This window comes from Hemibagrus wyckioides, linkage group LG24, assembly GCF_019097595.1.
Source record: "Hemibagrus wyckioides isolate EC202008001 linkage group LG24, SWU_Hwy_1.0, whole genome shotgun sequence".
Taxonomy (NCBI): Eukaryota; Metazoa; Chordata; class Actinopteri; order Siluriformes; family Bagridae; genus Hemibagrus; species Hemibagrus wyckioides.
In genome coordinates, this window is record NC_080733.1 from 18,875,860 (window position 1) to 18,898,022 (window position 22,163).

The window sequence follows — 22,163 nt, forward strand, 5'->3', positions numbered from 1 at the left end:
GTATTATTGTGTGTTAGTGTATTATTGTGTGTTAGTGTGTATTATTGTGTGTTAGTGTGTTTTATTGTGTGTTAGTGTGTGTTAGTGTGTATTATTGTGTGTTAGTGTGTATTATTGTGTGTTAGTGTGTTTTATTGTGTGTTAGTGTGTGTTAGTGTGTATTATTGTGTGTTAGTGTGTATTATTGTGTGTTAGTGTATTATTGTGTGTTAGTGTGTATTATTGTGTGTTAGTGTATTATTGTGTGTTAGTGTATTATTGTGTGTTAGTGTGTATTATTGTGTGTTAGTGTGTTTTATTGTGTGTTAGTGTGTTAGTGTGTATTATTGTGTGTTAGTGTGTATTATTGTGTGTTAGTGTGTTTTATTGTGTGTTAGTGTGTGTTAGTGTGTATTATTGTGTGTTAGTGTGTATTATTGTGTTAGTGGAGTTACTCAACCTGATGTTTCTATTCATTAAAGTTCTATGATCTGTGTAAAGCTGTATTTCCTTCCTGTTCTCAGTCACATTACAATGTGTGTGTTATAAACAGTCGTTTCCTCAACTGCAGCACTGATAAAGTTAATTAGAGAAAAACGTATCAGATCAGAGCTGCTTCATTAATTAACATCTGACAGCCAATCAGATTCCAGACCTCCGCAGCACTGTGATGTAAATGTATAAATACATGTAGAATTTAATAAAAACTTTGTAAAGTACTTGGTTTCTCAGCCATCAGTGTGTGTGTGATCGGACCTGAGCTGTGATCAGACACAGACGACTCGTCCTCACTCTGCCATGCGTCTCTTATTTAGAGCAGACAACGCTGCACTCGAGCCTGAAATAGCTTTCGCAGTAAATGTGTCTTTCTCTGTGCTTTAGATTAGACTGGCTGTGGTCTGATTGATGGCAGTCTGATGTGCGGTACGCTCAGACACTCAAAACATCTGAACTCATCTGCAGGTCCAGAGCGGAATGTTGTGTTAACTTGGGATCACATCGGGGTTTCACCAGATCTGAGCAGCTTTCTGTTCTGAAATAAACTCTCGGTAAATACACTATATTGCCAAAAGTATTGGGACACCCCTGAGTTCAGGTGGTGTTGTTCAGGGGTTGGGCTCGGCCCCTTAGTACCAGTGAAAGGAACTCTTAATGCTTCAGCTTCATACCAAGACATTATGGACAATTTCATGCTCTTTGTGGGAACAAAAATTCCCATAAACACACTCCTAAACCTTGTGGAAAGCCTTCCCAGAAGAGTTGAAGCTGTTATAACTGTAAAGGGCGGGGCAACTCCATATTACATTCATGTGCATGGAAAGGCAGACGTCCCAAAACTTTGTGCAGTATAGTGTATATTCCTCTCATCATGATGTAAACTGAAGTCTGATTTTCTCCCAGTGTCTGGAGCTCCAGTTTCAGCTGTCTGTTCATCTCATTGTGTAGTTTTGTTTTCTTTAACTCGTCTTCTTCCTTTCTACAAGTTTCATGAGTTCTTTTATCCTGTTGTTGTTGTAGGATGTTTGTGTTTATCTCGATTCCAGATCTCTGGGGGTTTTTTTTGTCATTTTTCTCCAAATCGTTGTCTATCTAGCTTTTCTGTTTTCTAGCTTGTTGTCAGTTATATTACAGCAGCTAGAAACACACATCTCCTGACTGAAAACTTCCTCATATCAATAATTACACCTTCTTTTAGTATTTATTTTTCCCTCAGTTTCTTGTCATTTGCTAGATCTCTGTCTTTTTTTCCTCCACAAATCATTATCTGTCTAATTTTCTTTATTTCCTCTCTGGGATTTTTTCACTCTTTTCCTGAGCTCAGTAATTTCCAGAACTAATTCCCTGTCTTGTTTACTATTTAATTAAATCCTTGTATTTCCAGTTCCTTGGTTGTTGTGGTGTTTGTGTTGTTTTGTTTGTTCCCCGTCTCCTTGTATTTTCCACTTCTGTGATTTCTCTCTCTCTCTCTTTCTCTCTCTCTCTGTAATTTTCTCTCTTGTTTTCCAGCAGAAATCATGACTTTCTAGTTCTACAGACTCTTGCTTGCACTGTTTGTTTGTTTGTTTGTTTGTTTGTTTGTTTTCAGGATCTGTTTTAATTCCGGGGCTCAGAGTCATTTCTTTCCAGCCGTGTTTCATTTTAACTCCCGGAAATAATTCCCGGAAGCATGATCAGTGTAACAGGGTGAGGACTCTCTACACTCCGCTAATATAATTTGACAAGATTGTGTTTGTGTTCTTATTAGTGAGCTCAGACATGAAGAGTTGATTCCATCAGTGTGTGTGTGTGTGTGTGTGTGTGTGTGAGCGCAGGAGGAAATTGCCATTCTCCCTCCACAGTATATGTCACGCTGCTTCCTCAGGCTGTGACTGAAATTCTCTCAGGAAGCTGTTACCTGAAATCAGAGCAGTTTGACTCCCAGATTTTCTTCATCTTCCTCCTCCTCCTCCTCCAGCAGCAGCACGGACAGGACGCAGCTGAGATTTTATTAGAATCTGACACAGCGTTCGTATCAGAACGGAGAGACGAGCAGAATTTGATGAAAACACGTTTGAAAGCTACAGCTGCTGGAACAATTCACCCCAAACATAAGTGTTTAACTGAGTAAAACTGAGACAAAAACATCAGGAACATCAAGATTTACCTCAGAAACGTCTGAAAAGTTCAAAGAAAATATTCAGAATAGCTGAAAATGACACGGCTGCTAACGCCATGTCCATGGATTTAGCCACAGTTAGAAATATAAACCCTCACGGATCAAAATGTTAACTAGAAAAACAATAGAAAAACTGTTGCTAGGCAACTGTATGGAAACACTGTGTAAGCTAGCTGAGACAGACCGCTTAGCATGTAGCTGTGAGGTCTTTAAAATGGGACGAAATCATCAGAAACATGAGCATTTACCTCAGAAGTGTTGAAATTTTTCCCAGGAAAAGACACAGAACTGTGATTACACTTAGCCTCAAACGCTAACTTCTCAGGAGCATTCACATGAAAGAAGAAAAAACATGACAACATCTTATTTCTGTTTCATTCCTTTATTTATATTTATCTTTAGCTTGAAGATAAAACACACAACACTGATATTTACAAGACACGGCTTCTGTGACAAACACAGGCTCCGTCCGTCCCAAACGCTAGAGACAACAGCGGTCAGTTCTGACCAGAACATATGGCAATACATCTGAACAAAATAATCTTTATTTCTGAGAGAAATGAATAAATAAAATCTGTCCATAACGTGAGCATTTTCAGGACACTGTGTTCTCTCAGGTATCAGGATGTGATATTTGTACATCATCGAGTGATACAAACACAACACGCTCACGTCCACGTAATGACATACAGCCGGCTTTTTCTACTCGCTAATCACAAGAAGACAGTCAGCTAGCTAATAAATAGGCTAGGTTAGCATACAGAGCTAGCATAATGAGGATATATTCAGTCTCAGCATGAGGTTTTATACAGTAATTGCACTGATTAGCTAAATACTACACGGCCTTTACACAATTGGGCATAGTTGTTACACACACAGACACACACACACCAAACGACTTTTCTGTCACAAAACCGGAATGGAAGTGTTGATGAAGGCAGCGTCTCAATCAGCTCTGAAGCTCCCTAGGCGGTGAAACAGTACAACAGGAATCTGAGCAGCTCTGACCACACACTCACAATGTAGCACATCACCACCACTTTACCTACAGCACGATGAAATATATTTTCTGTCATGGATCTTCAAGCATGGTAGGCTAGCTAGCGGACTTTTTTAAAACCATTAAAACAATTAAAAGTCGTTAGAACGCCAAATGATGTTAAAAGTCTCTAACATCAGTACATCAGTGAGAGTTTGAGGAAGCAACAACAACAACCGGAGCTTGGGGGCCTTGCTCAAGGGCCCAGTGGTGGCAGCACTGGGGCTTGAACGCTGATCTTCCAGTCCCAGACCCAGAGCCTTAACCACTTGAGCTACCACCGCCACACATAGTGAGCACAGATAGTGAGCTTCCTGGTTTTTGCAGTGCATTGTGGGAATTTTTTAGGGAGCAAACGTTCTAGTGCTGGATGAAATTTGCGATTGAGAGAAAGACTCATTTAAAATTTAAAATGGCCGACTCCCTGATCAGAGCCCTGACTAGTGACCTCTGGAGCTGATTAAGACGCAGCCAAACAAAACAAAACTAACAAAAACCAAACAACAGAAAAAGAAATAAAAAAAAATTGGACAATGAAATTTAGGACAAGCTCAAGACAAGGAAATTTAACACTGTGCAAATCTAAGCATTACTCAAAGACAGGAAGTAAACCCCAGTGTGAGAGATGGTGCCCTCTGCTGGTCTGGAGGAATTGTTCATGGTGAACGTAGCGGTTTGTGTTGGATCCCAGTGTTTAGGACGCAGCCCTGCTCTTTCCCTGACACACTGCAGACTCATGTTTCATAGCCGGACGAAGATAGGTTCACGATATCAAGATTTTGTTTTCGAATAAAATGTTAACACTAGCATGCAAGCTGAGTTGCGTACATCTCCTGAAATATAAAACTGCTTCGGTGTAAACATTTACGGCATTGACGTCATCTGGACAGAAATTTCCTGACAAGGTTTAGTTCTGATGGACAAACTGGACTAAAAAAGCGTAAACAGATGCCAGCAGCTGAACCTCAAACAGAAGCATGTGTTTAGTCACGAGTGTGCTGATGAAGGTTGTCGCAATTTTGATTAAAAAACAGGGAAAAACCGAGCCTCATGCTTACGAGTCACAGATCACATCATGCAACGATTTTATTTAGTATATTTTCTCATCTGGCGAATAAACCCCGCCTCCTTCCCCTGATCCCCTCCCCCGATTCACTGCCGTCTGCGCAGCCGTCTAGACTTCGAGCTGTTTACACGGTAACCAGAAACATGAGGGCAAAAATATCTCCATACACACTGACGCATTAAAGCACCTGATGTTACAGGATTCCATACACACTGACGCATTAAAGCACCTGATGTTACAGGATTCCATACACATTGACGCATTAAAGCACCTGATGTTACAGGATTCCATACACATTGACGCATTAAAGCACCTGATGTTACAGGATTCCATACACACTGACGCATTAAAGCAGGATTTATTATCTGCTTTCAGTGGATTCACATGAGAGTGACACACACACAAACACACACACACACACACACACAGCAGGACATTCTCTTTCATCATCTGCTGCAGGAGGTGTAGGAGTCGCAGTGTGCTTGTGTTTGAATTGCACTTTCCGTTCACTTGAGGCTCTCGACATGAATATCGCATTTTAAACCGTGACTATGAGCTGTGCCGGCCTCCTACAGCCACTGGAGATCTTCTCATTCTCTGTTTCACAAAAGTCCTAGAGAAACCTGGAGTGCTCACGGATTCCTCAGCCATCACTGCTGAAGTGCTTGCAGTTCCCCTCGAGGGTATGTATTAATATTTAAAACCACGGGACACAGTGGACACATTTCCGGGCAGTTCCACAGGCATCAGGCATTAAAAAGAACTTTTTATTTTTTAATACTGAGTGATAAATGTACCTATCATGACATTACGATTGCTTCCTTTCATTTTTTTTGTTCAGAAATAGAGAAACCTCACATTCTCCACGCTCCAGTGACAGATTCAATTAAGTCAATGACCCGGTGTTGACTCGCCGCTCAGAGAGGAATGCTGAGAGACTTAATGGCTTTTGTAAGACAAATAAAAAACATTCATTAATGTGATAAAAGTATCAGAGGCCACTTTTTATACGATTCATAATTCATATGATTCGAATTCACTGAATCACTTCAAAGTGTCATTTAGGAATAAGTGATTCGTTTGGAAAATTACCCACTGAAACCTGTACCTTATACCCTGAACACTGAACCCCGTTCTCCAGTCTGAATATTTCTGGTCCCATGTAGAATCCTGGTAACCATAGCAACAATGTTGCACATCTAAAGCACATCAAGTACCATTCAGTTCCATAAATTAAAGCCCAAGTGCTTGGACCCCCCCAAACAACCCTTTCATGTTAGCTTAGAAACCAGTGCTGTTCAGCTTGTTCAGCACTGTTAAGCTTGTTTACATGTACGAGCTAATCAGCAGCAAGAACGCTCACTAGCTAAGTCTGTAACAAACTGGAGCATAAATCAAACCCAGTCCATCATTTTCCTTCTGAAACACTTCAGATTTGTGAAAGAAAAGAAGAAGTCAAACAAACAAACCAGTGTAGAAGCATTCTTTCTCATGCAGGATTGATCCACCAGCAGGTTTGCTGAAATTTTCTGGATGAACTTTTCTTATTTTTCTTCACTGAACAGTGTGACGTGATGAGTGAGATGTTTATCTTGTTAATTGGAATGCAACCCTTCAGTTGGACCATCTCAGGACGTTCCTCAGGCTGTAGCAGCAGATGATTTCCTTGAGCGTCTTGCGCATCTCCTGGCTCCTGAAGGCGTAGATGAGTGGGTCGATGACGGAGTTGCACATGATTAGGATGAGGTACATGTTGAAGTGGGACATGAAGCACATGCAGTACAGGTTCCTGGGGCAGGAGATCATGAGGATGAGGTGGAGGAAGAAGGGCGCCCAGCACACGATGAAGATCCCCAGCAGGATGGTGAGCGTGACGGCCGCTTTCATGTTAGTCCTCTGGTGGATGGAGTTGTATCCGGGCAGAGCGGCGATGCGCTTGACGTGCGAGCGAGCTAGCATGAACATGTGCGTGTACAGCGAAGCCATGAGCGCCAGCATGATGAAGAACATGGACACCAGGCAGACGATGACGAGCGTGCTGTCCGAGTAGATGATGAAGACGATGCCGCATCCTGTGCAAAAGGTCCAAATCCCGGTGATGATGAGCGATGCGCGTTTGACTGTCATGATGTTGTGGTAGCGCAGCGCGTAGAAGGTGGTGACATAGCGATCCACGGCGATGGCCAGCAGGCTGCACATGGACGCCACCACGGAGATGCAGATCATGGAGTCGAAGACGTTGTCTATTTGTCTGATGATGTGATCTTCTGCCACCAGCTGCTGGTTGCTCAGTAGATAGATGACAATGGTCTCCCACGCATTGGACACGCTCACCAACATGTCCGCCACAGCCAGACTGCACACAAAGAAGTACATGGGCGAGTGCAGGTTCTTGTTCTTCACTATGGCGCAGATGACCAGGATGTTTTCCAACAAGCTGATGATGCCCAGGATGAGGAAGACCTCAGGGGTGATGTTGAGCTGCTCGCAGACTTTGGATTTCGTCCGAGAAGGTGGAGTTTCGGTGACATTCAGGGCGGAGACATCTCGGCTGGAGTTCACCGCGGCGCTCCACATCGAGGGGATGACAGTGCTGCTCTCCGAGAGGTTCATCTTGCAGATTCAGCGATCAGGTGTAGAGTTTTCCGGAGCTTTCTCTGAGTCAGTGGCTCAGCGTAGGCAGCGTCATTGCTCTGTGTGTGAAGAGCAGAAGGAGATAAAAAGATTAAGCAGATCATCTCAACAATAAACCATGTCTAATACACCTTTAAAGGGAATGTTAAAGCTCGGGTTCTTTGGTTCGTCTCTGGAGGAACGTTTTAAAGGAGGAGCAGTTTTGGATGGAGATTATTAACTGACCTCCAGCTGATTTAATAATAATCATTTCCACTTTTGTTTCTTAAAAAACGACACATCAAACTTTTTATCCATTTATAGATACATTTATTGTTGTCATTTATACATTTATTGTATCGAAACATCTGTTAGCAGCTCTAAACACTCGCTCCCTCACCAGCATCATGAAGAGAGAGAGAGAGAGATATGAACTCAGAAAGAAGCTTGAACTCTGAAAACATGACGTTGCAGCTTCGCCTCTGTCACTGGAGACTCCTTCCATAAAGACATAAACTTCACCACATCAGCCATGTGCTGTACAGATAGTATTTTTTTTTTTTTGGCCAGTGGGTGATCTGCACACGGAAACATCACCCAAGCAGAGAGGCTCCTGTGAGATCCACCAATCAGAGAGACTTGTGAGATTGACCAATCAGAGATGCTCCTGCAAGATCGACCAATCAGAGAGGCTACAGAGAGGTCGACCAATCAGAGAGGCTCCCACTAGATCCAGCAATCAGAGAGGATCTTGTGAGATCCACCAATTTTTAAAAGTGGTTTTGATTGGTTTAAATTAATGGCGGAAATGATGTGGTGTTTTTCCGTGGATACGAGATCGGCACCTTTGGCTGTACACGTCCCTGTGTCGAGCTGTTGCTAGGGAAACGATAGCATATTAGAACATATTAGGTATTAGAACGAGCGTATTAATATAAAGCTGTGATGTGAAGCTGCGCTACAGTCAGAGCTGCTGTTCTAGAAAATTCATCAACACCTTCTGTGAGACTGAACCTTGTGAGGAGTGTGTCCTGTGTTCCCCGTATCTCAGGTCGGTTCCCGGTTCGAGGCTCAGGGTGATGTAGAGTGTGACTCAGTGATGGTCATATGTTCCTCACATTGATGTGTGAGATGTTCACATGTTCCTCACGCTGATGTGCAGGAGAGCTGAGACTTCAGCGTTGTGGCCTGACCCAGATTTTCACGTTTATAAAAGAAGCTTTGTGAGTAAAAGCTGTGTTACATTAAAAGCTTTTCTCAAAAGAAATAATTCATCAGGACCGAGACGGAGACGGTGCTGACATTCGCTCAAGGCTTCTTCTGCAGGAGAGCTCCTCATCCTCATCCTCATCCACACAGCTTGATGAACTCTTTCTCTTTAGGCTTTTATTCGAAAGAGATGTCTCTGGGGTTCTGGAGTCGGATCAGTCAGAAGGTGTTTCAGGAGCAGCAGCTCTGACCGTAGTGCAGATGGCAAATCAGGACAGGAAAATAAATAAATAAATAAAAGAAGCAGCTGAACTTTGATCAGACTTCAGGATCAGAAGCTTCTGAATAATCACAGGAACCTGACGTGATTCTGTGTGTAGGATGATGAGATGATGGTGAGATGATGATGAGTTGATGGTGAGATGATGATGAGTTGATGGTGAGATGATGATGAGTTGATGGTGAGATGATGGTAATATGATGGTGACAGGATGATGAGATGATGGTGAGATGATGATGAGTTGATGGTGAGATGATGGTAATATGATGGTGACAGGATGATGAGATGATGGTGAGATGATGGTAATATGATGGTGACAGAATGGTAACTGGATGGTGAGATGATGACAGCAACAGAACCTCCAGCTTTATTCAGCACATTCAGAGAAAACACTGCGCTGTTTCATCACACACAACGCTCACGACTCACGTGTCCAGCCTGATGCACTCCTGCAGTGCATTATGGGAAATCTCTTAGCCGTTTAGAATGTACAGTGTAGAAAAAAACAACACAACAACACGACTCTTACATCATTTTCTGTAGCAATATTTTTGTATTTTTGTGAAAGAAACATTTGTCTCATCGTCTCATGTTTCATTTCACTTTCGGACAAAAAAACCTGCAGAAAAAAAATGCAAGGTGTGCGTGTGTGTGTGCGTGTGTGTGTGTGTGTGAGAGTGCAGGTGAGTGTGTGTGTGTGTGTGAGAGTGCAGGTGAGTGTGTGTGTGTGTGTGAGAGTGCAGGTGAGTGTGTGTGTGTGTGTGAGTGCGTGTGAGTGCGTGTGAGTGTGTGGTGTGTGTGTGAGTGCGTGTGAGTGCGTGTGAGTGTGTGGTGTGTGTGTGAGTGCGTGTGAGTGTGTGGTGTGTGTGTGTGAGTGCGTGTGTGTGCATGCGAGTGTGTGTGGTGTGTGTGAGAGTGTGTGTGAGTGTGTGGTGTGTGTGTGGTGTGTGTGAGAGTGTGTGTTAGTGTGTGGTGTGTGTGTGAGTGTGTGTGAGTGTGTGGTGTGTGTGAGTGTGTGGTGTGTGTGAGAGTGTGTGTGGTGTGTGTGAGAGTGTGTGTGAGTGTCTATCACTTTTAACAACAAAGCAGCTGTACAGAAATCCAGATGTAGTTTCATATCCCTATGGAGAGCCAGACAAGAGAACACACACACTCACACACACACACTCATACACACACTCACACACACACTCACACTCACACACACTCACACTCACATTCACACACACACACTCACACACACACACTCACACACACACTCACACACACTCACACTCACATTCACACACACACTCACACACACACACACACACTCACACACACACACTCATACACACACTCACACACACTCACACTCACACACACTCACATTCACACACTCACACACACACTCACACTCACACACACTCACACACACACTCACACACACTCACACACACACTCACACACACACACTCACACACACACTCATACACACACTCACACACACTCACACTCACACACACTCACACTCACATTCACACACACACACTCACACTCACACACACACTCACACTCACACACACTCACATTCACACACACACACTCACACACACACACTCACACACACACTCACACACACACTCACACACACACACACACACTCACACTCACACACACTCACATTCACACACACACACTCACACACACACACTCACACACACACACTCATACACACACACACTCACACTCACACACACTCACACTCACATTCACACACACACACTCACACACACACACACACACACACACACTCACACTCACACACACTCACACTCACATTCACACACACACACTCACACACACTCACACACACACTCACACTCACACTCACATTCACACACACACACTCACACACACTCACACACACACTCACACACACACTCACACACACACTCACACTCACATTCACACACACACACTCACACACACACTCACACACACACTCACACTCTGGGTGTTCGAGGCTGTAATTAGAGATTCTGGATGTGTTTTTCGGCCCCTGGCAGCAGATCATCTGCCTGGGGGTCGTTCGTCTCACTCCTGTGTCCTGAATGCTAAAAAATGAATGTCTCTATTTTACATCCTTTTGTTCTGAACAGACAGAATCATGACAGGATGGTGAGATGATGATGAGATGATGATGAGATGATGGTGACAGGATGGTGAGATGATGGTGACAGGATGGTGAGATGATGATGAGATGCTGATGAGATGATGGTGACAGGATGGTGAGATGATGATGAGATGATGGTGACAGGATGGTGAGATGATGATGAGATGATGATGAGATGATGGTGACAGGATGGTGAGATGATGATGAAATGATGAGATGATGATGACAGGATGGTGAGATGATGGTGACAGGATGGTGAGATGATGATGAGATGATGATGAGATGATGGTGACAGGATGGTGAGATGATGGTGACAGGATGGTGAGATGATGAGATGATGATGAGATGATGGTGACAGGATGGTGAGATGATGGTGACAGGATGGTGAGATGATGATGAGATGATGATGAGATGATGGTGACAGGATGGTGAGATGATGGTGACAGGATGGTGAGATGATGATGAGATGATGATGAGATGATGGTGACAGGATGGTGAGATGATGATGAGATGATGGTGACAGGATGGTGAGATGATGATGAGATGATGATGAGATGATGGTGACAGGATGGTGAGATGATGATGAAATGATGATGAGATGATGATGACAGGATGGTGAGATGATGGTGACAGGATGGTGAGATGATGATGAGATGATGATGAGATGATGGTGACAGGATGGTGAGATGATGGTGACAGGATGGTGAGATGATGATGAGATGATGGTGACAGGATGGTGAGATGATGATGAGATGATGGTGACAGGATGGTGAAATGATGATGAAATGATGATGAGATGATGGTGACAGGATGGTGAGATGATGGTGACAGGATGGTGAGATGATGATGAGATGATGATGAGATGATGGTGACAGGATGGTGAGATGATGATAAGATGATGAAATGATGATGAGATGATGAAGAGATGATGGTGACAGGATGATGAGATGATAAGATGATGAAGAGATGATGGTGACAGGATGATGAGATGATGGTGACAGGATGGTGAGATGATTATGAGATGAAGGTGACAGGATGATGAGATGATGGTGACAGGATGGTGAGATGATTATGAGATGATGGTGACAGGATGGTGAGATGATTATGAGATGATGGTGACAGGATGGTGCGATGATGATGAGATGATGATGAGATGATGATAAGATGATGATGAGATGATGATGAAATGATGATGAGATGATGAAGAGATGATGGTGACAGGATGGTGAGATGATGATGAGATGATGATGAGATGATGGTGACAGGATGGTGAGATGATGATGAGATGATGATAAGATGATGAAATGATGATGAGATGATGAAGAGATGATGGTGACAGGATGATGAGATGATGATAAGATGATGAAGAGATGATGGTGACAGGATGATGAGATGATGGTGACAGGATGGTGAGATGATTATGAGATGATGGTGACAGGATGGTGAGATGATTATGAGATGATGGTGACAGGATGATGAGATGATGGTGACAGGATGGTGAGATGATTATGAGATGATGGTGACAGGATGGTGAGATGATTATGAGATGATGGTGACAGGATGGTGAGATGATTATGAGATGATGAAATGATGATGAGATGATGAAGAGATGATGGTGACAGGATGATGAGATGATGGTGACAGGATGGTGAGATGATTATGAGATGATGGTGACAGGATGGTGAGATGATTATGAGATGATGGTGACAGGATGGTGAGATGATGGTGACAGGATGATGAGATGATGGTGACAGGATGGTGAGATGATTATGAGATGATGGTGACAGGATGGTGAGATGATTATGAGATGATGGTGACAGGATGGTGAGATGATTATGAGATGATGAAATGATGATGAGATGATGAAGAGATGATGGTGACAGGATGATGAGATGATGGTGACAGGATGGTGAGATGATTATGAGATGATGGTGACAGGATGGTGAGATGATTATGAGATGATGGTGACAGGATGGTGAGATGATGGTGACAGGATGATGAGATGATGGTGACAGGATGGTGAGATGATTATGAGATGATGGTGACAGGATGATGAGATGATTATGAGATGATGATAAGATGATGATGAAATGATGATGAGATGATGAAGAGATGATGGTGACAGGATGATGAGATGATGGTGACAGGATGGTGAGATGATTATGAGATGATGGTGACAGGATGATGAGATGATGGTGACAGGATGGTGAGATGATTATGAGATGATGGTGACAGGATGGTGAGATGATTATGAGATGATGGTGACAGGATGGTGAGATGATTATGAGATGATGGTGACAGGATGATGAGATGATGGTGACAGGATGGTGAGATGATTATGAGATGATGGTGACAGGATGATGAGATGATGGTGACAGGATGGTGAGATGATTATGAGATGATGGTGACAGGATGATGAGATGATGGTGACAGGATGGTGAGATGATGATAAGATGATGATGAAATGATGATGAGATGATGAAGAGATGATTGTGACAGGATGGTGAGATGATTATGAGATGATGGTGACAGGATGGTGAGATGATGATAAGATGATGATGAGATGATGATAAGATGATGATGAAATGATGATGAGATGATGAAGAGATGATGGTGACAGGATGGTGAGATGATTATGAGATGATGGTGACAGGATGATGAGATGATGGTGACAGGATGGTGAGATGATTATGAGATGATGGTGACAGGATGGTGAGATGATTATGAGATGATGGTGACAGGATGGTGAGATGATTATGAGATGATGATGAAATGATGAGATGATGGTGACAGGATGGTGAGATGATTATGAGATGATGGTGACAGGATGATGAGATGATGGTGACAGGATGGTGAGATGATTATGAGATGATGGTGACAGGATGATGAGATGATGGTGACAGGATGGTGAGATGATTATGAGATGATGGTGACAGGATGGTGAGATGATTATGAGATGATGGTGACAGGATGGTGAGATGATTATGAGATGATGGTGACAGGATGGTGAGATGATTATGAGATGATGGTGACAGGATGGTGAGATGATTATGAGATGATGGTGACAGGATGGTGAGATGATTATGAGATAATGGTGTTCTGCATTAACTCTGTTTTTATCCTCAGAACCACGACCACAACAAAACACAACACAGTGAAATGAAACTCCATAAAACCTCCACATCTTTCTTTGAGAGCAGAAACTAAAATAACAAGCGACTAGGAATCATAGGAATCGTCAGGGCTGAGAGACAAGCATGTGTGTGTGAGTGTGTGTGTGAGTGTGTGTGTGTGTAAAATCATCAGCTTATACAGTCTGACAGCAGGCCTAAGGTTCTCAGCCTTTACTCCCACTTCTCCATCCTCCATCTCTCTCTCTCTCTACTACACAATCTCTCTATCTTCCTCTCTCTCTACTATACAATCTCTCTCTCTCTCTACTACACAATCCCCCCCTCACTACTGCACAATCCCTGTCTCTCACTCACTCCCTCTCTCTCTCTTCCACACAATATCTCTCTCTCTCTCTCTTTCTCCCTCTCTCTCTCCTACACAATCCCCCCCACTACTGCACAATTCCTGTCTCTCACTCACTCCCTCACTCTCTCTCTCATTCTAATGCATTCTGTCCATCACTCCAGAATACCTAAATAGAAAACTTCTCACCTGTTTGTCCCCGACTGTTTTGCACTGCAGCTTTGTGTGTGTGTGTGTTTCTGCAGCCTCTGCATCCTTCTGGTACTTCACCTGGTACTTCTAGACCTTTTTTTCCAAAAGTTGAACCCAAAATCATTTTTGATTTTGACTCAGCTAGAAGGTTCCGGTACATTACACCACTAAACATGGTCAAGAAGCTCCTACAGTTAATCCCTCTAATGGGACAGCAGGACTGATGACCTCACTGTGCTCTCGCATGTGTTCTTTTTCACAAAGCATCACACCCAGTCGCTTCAGTTCCATCCTACACAATACTTTTCTTCTTCTTCTTTGGGCTTTTCCCTTCAGGGGTTCCCAAAGAGAACCTCAAAATGTTCAGCTCTGCTACCTCCAGCTCTGACTCCTGTCTCTTCCTCAGTGACACTGCCTCTAATCCATACAGCATGGCCGGTCTCACCACTGTCTTGTACACCTTCCCCTTGATTCTCGATAACCCATTCCAACCAGCCTGCACTCGCTTCTTTACCTCTTTCCCACACTCTCCATTACTCTGGACTGTTAAACCCCAAGTACTTAAACTCACCTCTTTACCCTGAAATCTTACTGTTCCACTTCCCTCCCTTTCATTCACACCATCCTACACAATTCTGAAGGCCAGAAAAGTGAAGAAAAGATATCAGAGGTCTCTGTGATGATGTAATGTCCTGTCATTTATCTCTGCAGTGAGATCAGACTCTGTATCATGTATTTATTGTTAGTTTTCAGGGTCGCAGTGGATCTGGAGTCGATAAATGAAGACTTAATTTCCCTCAGAGGGGAATATCCTTCTAAAAAGTCATATCATATTAACAGCTTCTTGCACCGTGAAGCTTTGTGTTTTGTATAATTTCGTCCCGTTTCCACGTCCCTGTGTGCCTCTGATACACATCTCTGTGTGATGAGTGTAGTGTAGTGCAGCAGGTGTTGTGTAGCTTGATGTTGTTGTGTGTTACTCCACCATGAGACGTATAAACATCTGAAACGTGTCTGAATAACTCTGTAAAATACATTTCCTTTTTGTGGAAAAAATTTCCTATTGTTTTGAAAAAGGGTGCCAATATTTACGTAGCTGAAGGCACTAGATTATGTAGAATTAGTTATTGTGCAGATGATGAGAAGTTCAACATATCTGCACGCATAATTCCTGAGCATTAATCACTGCTTTCCTCCATCTGTTCATCCCTCGCTCCTCTCCTCCTGAGTTTTCCAACCTCTCAGTGTCCAGCATCTCAATGTCCAGTATCTCAATGTCAAGCACCTCAGCATCCAGTGTCTCAGACTCCAACTTTCCAACCTCTCAGTGTCCAGCATCTCAATGTCCAGTATCTCAATGTCAAGCACCTCAGCATCCAGTGTCTCAGACTCCAACTTTCCAACCTCTCAGTGTCCAGCATCTCAATGTCCAGTGTCTTAGCATCCAGTTTTCCAACCTCTCAGAATCTCAACATCCAGCATCTCTGCATCCAGCGTCTCAGCACCTCAGTGCCTCACCGTCTGTGTCTCAATGTCCAGCATCTTAATGTCTAGCATCTCAACATCCAGCATCTCAGTGCCTTACGGTCCAGCATCTCAATGTCCAGCATCTCACCATCCAGCATCTCAGACTCCAGCTTTCCAACCTCTCAGCATCTAGCATCTCAATGTCCAGCACCTCAGCATCCAGTGTCTCAGACTTCAGCTTCCCAACCTCTCAGTGTCCAGCATCTCAACACCCAGCATCTTTGCATCCAGCATCTCAGCACCTCAGTGTCTCAAATGTCCAGCGTCTCAGTGTCCAGCATCTCAATGTCCCACACCTCAGCATCCGGTATCTCAGACTCCAGCTTTCCAACCTCTCAGTGTCCAGCATCTCAATGTCCAGCACCTCAACATCCAGTGTCTCAGACTCCAGCTTTCCAACCTCTCAGTCTCCAGCATTTCAACATCCAGCATCTCTCTCCTCACTGTCCTGCCTCTCAATGTCCAGCATCTTAATGTCTAGTATCTCAATGTCGCTCCTCTAGTATCTTATTGTCTCGGTCCTCTCCTCCTGTGAGGAACAGAATGAGGAATTCAGCAGCTATAAGCAGCACCAGTATCGAGGGAATAAACCTCATGCTGCCATGTTTCGCTCAGAGCTGACATTTTTATAAGAATAAGGCGATAAATCTCGAGGCAAAATGCTAAAAAGCTGACTCACACATTCCTCTAGAGTTCTTTAAAAAAAAAGAAAAGAAACAATAATGCATAATAAGTCTCCTTCTGTTCAGCTTCTTTCATCTCTCCATGTCTGTTGTGTTCCAAACCAAGGGTTAAGATCTAACATCTAACATCTAACTTGTTCTTCAAGTTAATTGTGTAATCAGCTTCCTTTACAAGAATATAAACGAAATAAATAAAAGGATGGAAATGTGATTTCATATGAAAACGGCGCCAGACTTTCGCAGAGCAAAGATCAGAGGACAAGTGTGGACAGAGGACAAGCTCGCTCTGCCAAACCAAAGTGAAATCGGAAAATCGATTTTCGTTTTTTCAACATCGACATAAACCATAAATTCAAATTAATCGATAATAACGATTAATCGCCCAGCTCTACCAGTATCTCAATATCCAGCATCTTAATGTTTAGCATCTCAATGTCCAGCATCTCAGTGCCTCACCATCCAGCATCTCAATGTCCAGCATCTTAATGTCTAGCATCTCAATGTCCAGCATCTCAGTGCCTCACCATCCAGCATCTCAGAGTCCAGCACCTCAGTATAAAGTATCTCAATGACCACCATCTCAATGTCCAGCATCTCCATACCTCAGCATCCAGCGTCTCAGACGCCAGCTTTACAACCTCTAAGGGTCCAGCATCTCAATGTCCAGCATCTTAATATCTAGCATCTCCACATCCATCATCCCAGTGCCTCACCTTCCAGTGTCCAGCATCTTAATGTTTAGCATCTGAATGTTCAGCATCTGAATGTCCAGCATCTTAATGTCTAGCATCTCAGTGTCCAGCATCTTAATGTCTAGCATCTCAATGTCCAGCATCTCAGTGCCTCACCATCCAGCATCTCAGTGTCCAGCATCTTAATGTCTAGCATCTCAATGTCCAGTATCTCAATGTCCAGCACCTCAGTATCCAGCATCTCAGTGCCTCACAATCCAGTATCTTAATGTCTAACATCTCAGTGTCCAGCTTATTAATGTCTAGCATCTCAATGTCCAGCATCTCAGTGCCTCACCTTCCAGCATCTCAATGTCCAGCATCTTAATGTTTAGCACCTCAGTGTCCAGCATTTTAATGTCTAGCACCTCAATGTCCAGCACCTCAGTATCCAGCATCTCAGACTCCAGCTTTCCGACCTCTCAGTGTCCAGCATCTTAATATCCAGCGTCTCTGCATCCAGTGTCCCAGTGTCTCAGTGCCTCACAAGCGTCCAGCGTCTCCGCGTCTCAGCCTCACACTTCCCATGTTTCTATTTGAAGCGCATCAGTTGAATTCCTCTTCCTCTGCATTTGTCTCCACATCAGTTCTCTGAACTCACAGAAAGGTCACTCTCATTGTGTTATGAGTCAGTCACAGAAAATGTGAAACTCGTTGGATTTTTTTCCAATTAGACAATACTCTAACACTCTTACACCGACTCCCTGGAATATCCGGTGAGGCTGAGTGACCTCTGAATTCTGCAGGAGGTGTAAAAGAGTGGAACAATGAAGGAGGTTTTCTTTTCTCATTTTTTACATTTCCTTTAAAGGATACAGCAGCTCTCACAGGACACGGGTCTGTGGAGTGAAAAATGGAGAGGTTTTCTGTGAGGAGGTGTGTGTGTGTGTGAGATGTATGGAAGGAGTCTCCAGTGTCAGTGCTGTGTATCAGTCAGAAAGGAAGCTGGAAGTTTTCCCACATTTTCAGGACAGAGGAATTTTGCGCTTCCTCGTGATTTCTAGGTAGGATTTCCGACCACTTTGGACAAATTTGTAATACGCATGCATTCACGTGGATGAGCTGTTGCTATAGAATCGATAAGGCATCAGAATGAGTGCATTAATATAAAGCTGGGATGTGCAGCTGCTGTCCTAGAAAACTCCTCAACACTTTCTGACCAATCAGAACGCAGCGCTCTTCACCGCCACGTTCTAAACACAGTTTATGTTGAAAGTCATGAGACTCATAAATTGGAGAGTGACACCAAAATCCGAGATCTGATAAAAAAACAATTGGCTCATCGGTGAGTGGGATCCCGGGGGTCCTGCCCCACTTCTGCTGCAGAGACACATTATTCCATCATTATTTTTTAATGAATATGAAATTTAAAAAAAAACCAAGAAGAAAAGATGGCAATTAGTTCTTTCTTTCAGTCTGTTAGGTTTTTTTTATTCTTCCATTAACGAGGCTTGCTGAAGTCTGAAGCTAAGGCCAAGTTCAAAGTCGCAGGATCAAATTAGCGTCCACCCACACGGGGGCTTTAACACGGCACGCAGCGGTGAGTCAGACGTGTCCGACTGAACACGTGGTCAGATAAACCCACACAGGAAAGGACGGTCACTGGCAGCAGAGCGCTTTTCCCTCTCTAAAGCTCCATTTTTTCTCTCAGGGTCTTCATGACTCACGGCAGCGTCTCCCTCAGCAGGCTGTTTGTTAGCATTTGTTGGACTCTTACACATTAAAGTGTCCATCTCCGTCCTCATTAGCCGCATCACACAGAGCCTGCTCAGAACCTTTCAAGCTGGCTTAGCATTTAATCAACGACAGAGGAGGCGAAGAAAATCCCGCGTCTTAATTTAGGCTGCTTTCATGCTCTCTCTCTCTCTCTCTCTGTCTGTTCAGAAAAATCTCTCGCTGTTGTCTTTTGTGCTGAAATGAAAAAGACGCCTTGTGAAAACACACACACTGTAACCATAACAACACACTGACTAGCCGGGTCAGGAGCCGGAGGAACTTTCTTGCTATAGCCAACCAATGTTGGCAACCACTGACCACCACTGTTACTGTCGACCAATCACTGACCACCCAGTGTTACTGTTAACCAATCACTGACCACCCAGTGTTACTGTTAACCAATCACTGACCACCACTGTTACTGTCAACCTAATCACTGACCACCACAGTTACTGTTAACCAATCACCGACCACCATTTATTCCCAACTTCCCGACCTCTCCCTGAGGAGAACCGGAGAACTGTCCGAGTGCAGGACAGACGCTCAGGAAGACTCCAGGTTCGTCACTGAAATAAAGTCAGTAAAGAGATGGCACATGTGGTGTGTGATGACCGAGTGGACAGGGCGAGGGCGACTCCTGCACCTGACAGAAGACTAGCTCAGGATTTGTCTTCATCCATCTCACAGACTCTAAACAAATCTATATTTACTTTCTACTGTGTTTGGTAAATTACCCAGAAGGCTTAGCAGCGCATCACCCTGACTTTTAAATCAGACTCTCTCTCTCTCTCTCTCTCTCAATCCTCTCATCCCTGCGTGTCCGTGTAACAGCACCGAGTGTTTTACTGACACCCACCCACACTGTGTGTGTGTGTGTGTGTGTGTGTGTGAGACTAATCACTGCAGTAGATGCTTTCAGACCTGTGAGGATGTCAGCTTTCCACTGAATGAAACACAGATTTGATTCATTTATTTTTACTTCGATCCCTCTCTCTCTTCTTTCTTTCTTTCTTTCTTTCTTTCTTTCTTTCTTTCTTTCTCTTTCTTTCTTTCTTTCTTTCACTCTGCATAATTCTCACTTTCCCTTATCTTTTTTATTTATATATTTGTATTTACTTCATTTCTTCCTCCTGCTTTACCCATACATTTGTTTCATAATTTCTCAATGACCTTCTTTCTTTGTATTCCACTCTATCTATCTATCTATCTATCTATCTATCTATCTATCTATCTATCTATCTATCTAATAATTTAGTTCCTATTTTGTCCATCCATTACTTATTAAACTTTTAATTCTTTCTCATTTACCTTCTTTTTTTATTCCACTCTTACTTTTTCTTTCTTTCAAATTTTCTGTCCTGTTTTTTTCTTTCTTTCTTTCTTTCTTTCTTATTCTCTCTCTCCCTCTCTTTCTTTGTTACTCTTGTCTCCCCACGCCGTCTCTCTCTCTCTCTCTCTCTCTCTCTCTCTCTCCATGTCGCCGCTTCTTGGGCAGTTTACAAGGACAGTGTGAAAATTACTGAGCTTTTACGTAAAAAAAAAATTGCACTTAAAATATCTCTCTATCCATGAAGAACAGATAGAGGACACTAGCTAGATTGACAGAACGGTATCTTCCGTCACTTTCTTCACTTCACCACCACATTCTAGCGGTGTCCTGTGTTGATTTTTCTCCATGAGGATCTCGTTTTGTCGGATCTAACACACCAAATTCATTTCTCTCTTTCTTTCGTTTTATTTTATGCCACAAATGTGCGAGGTGTTGATTTATAGCACCGATCGCAGTCAGGCGCAGACACTGTGCAGAATCCTGACATTTATTCATCCTAACACAAGAGAAATGACGGAATGAAACATTGCATCAATTATTTCAGTTTATTTACAATGAAAATTAACTTTTTTTCAGTGTTTATCCAACATTAGGTAGCTAAATAACTAAATATTATTGTGTAGATCTGTTGATATAGCAACTAGCTAAAATGATTCTACTAGTCAATGTTCGTTAGCAATGTTTCATTCATACATTTTATTCAGGTTTATTACAGGTATTACTCACTAAATATCACAATTTACACAATATGTTGCTAGCAAATAAACTTATTTTTAATTCACTTATATAGAGAGATATTTTTTTAATTCTCTGCTCATCCTGATAGCTAAAAGCGTTAGCTATGTCGAATGACTTTTGCTAGTTTCTGAATTTGTCCAATTCATTGATATTTGGTCTGTAAAATGAATTAATAACACGATTAAAATGATGAATGAAACATTGCTCGCACTTTAAAAAACACGGAATAAAACCTTTAGAAAACGAGTTAAACTTATTTAATCAGCTGCTAGTTTTGCTAACGGGATGAAGACAGGAGGAAAATTTGCTGATGTTCAGTTTAAGTAGACATACAGCAGCAGACCTGTGATAATGTTTGTAAAATTACGGAGTGTTTTAAGTATTAAAGTATGAAATTCATTAATGATAGCGTATTGTGCGTGGTGATCATTTTTATTCGTATTAATTAAGTGTTTAAGTGAAATATTTCCTATTCATTTCAAAGCGCGGAGCTCTGTAACACACCCGTACTATTTTTTACACACTACCTAGTAGGCTAGTATGCGGTTCAGAGCGTTGCCAAGGCGACGAGTCAGAAGGCGAGCGCTAGCTGCGTACTATTCCAGCACACTGTTTAGTAGGGAAGTATGCAGAAGCATGAAACTCTTCCACTCACCTGAACTGCGGCGCGCTTCCCGAGTTTTTTCGCTTTATTTTTTATTAAATAATAATAATAATAATAATAATAATAATAATAATAATAATAATAATCTTCCAGTGTTTGTGCACGAAG

General features: G+C 42.8%; 1 protein-coding gene across 1 annotated transcript; it reads right to left on the reverse strand.

Annotated features, from left to right (window-relative positions):
- Positions 1-3,010: 3,010 nt before the first annotated feature.
- Positions 3,011-22,163, reverse strand: mc5ra (melanocortin 5a receptor). The gene is made up of 2 exons (XM_058377217.1): positions 22,047-22,163; positions 3,011-7,433 (listed from the first exon to the last, which is right to left on the reverse strand). The coding sequence occupies exon 2, from the start codon at positions 7,351-7,353 to the stop codon at positions 6,355-6,357; it is 999 nt and encodes a 332-aa protein (XP_058233200.1). The 5' UTR covers positions 7,354-7,433; positions 22,047-22,163; the 3' UTR covers positions 3,011-6,354.

What these genes read in the sequence shown, in the direction of transcription:
- mc5ra (XM_058377217.1), bottom strand. Translation starts at nt 7,353, where the DNA reads ATGAACCTCTCGGAGAGCAGCACTGTCATCCCCTCGATGTGGAGCGCC.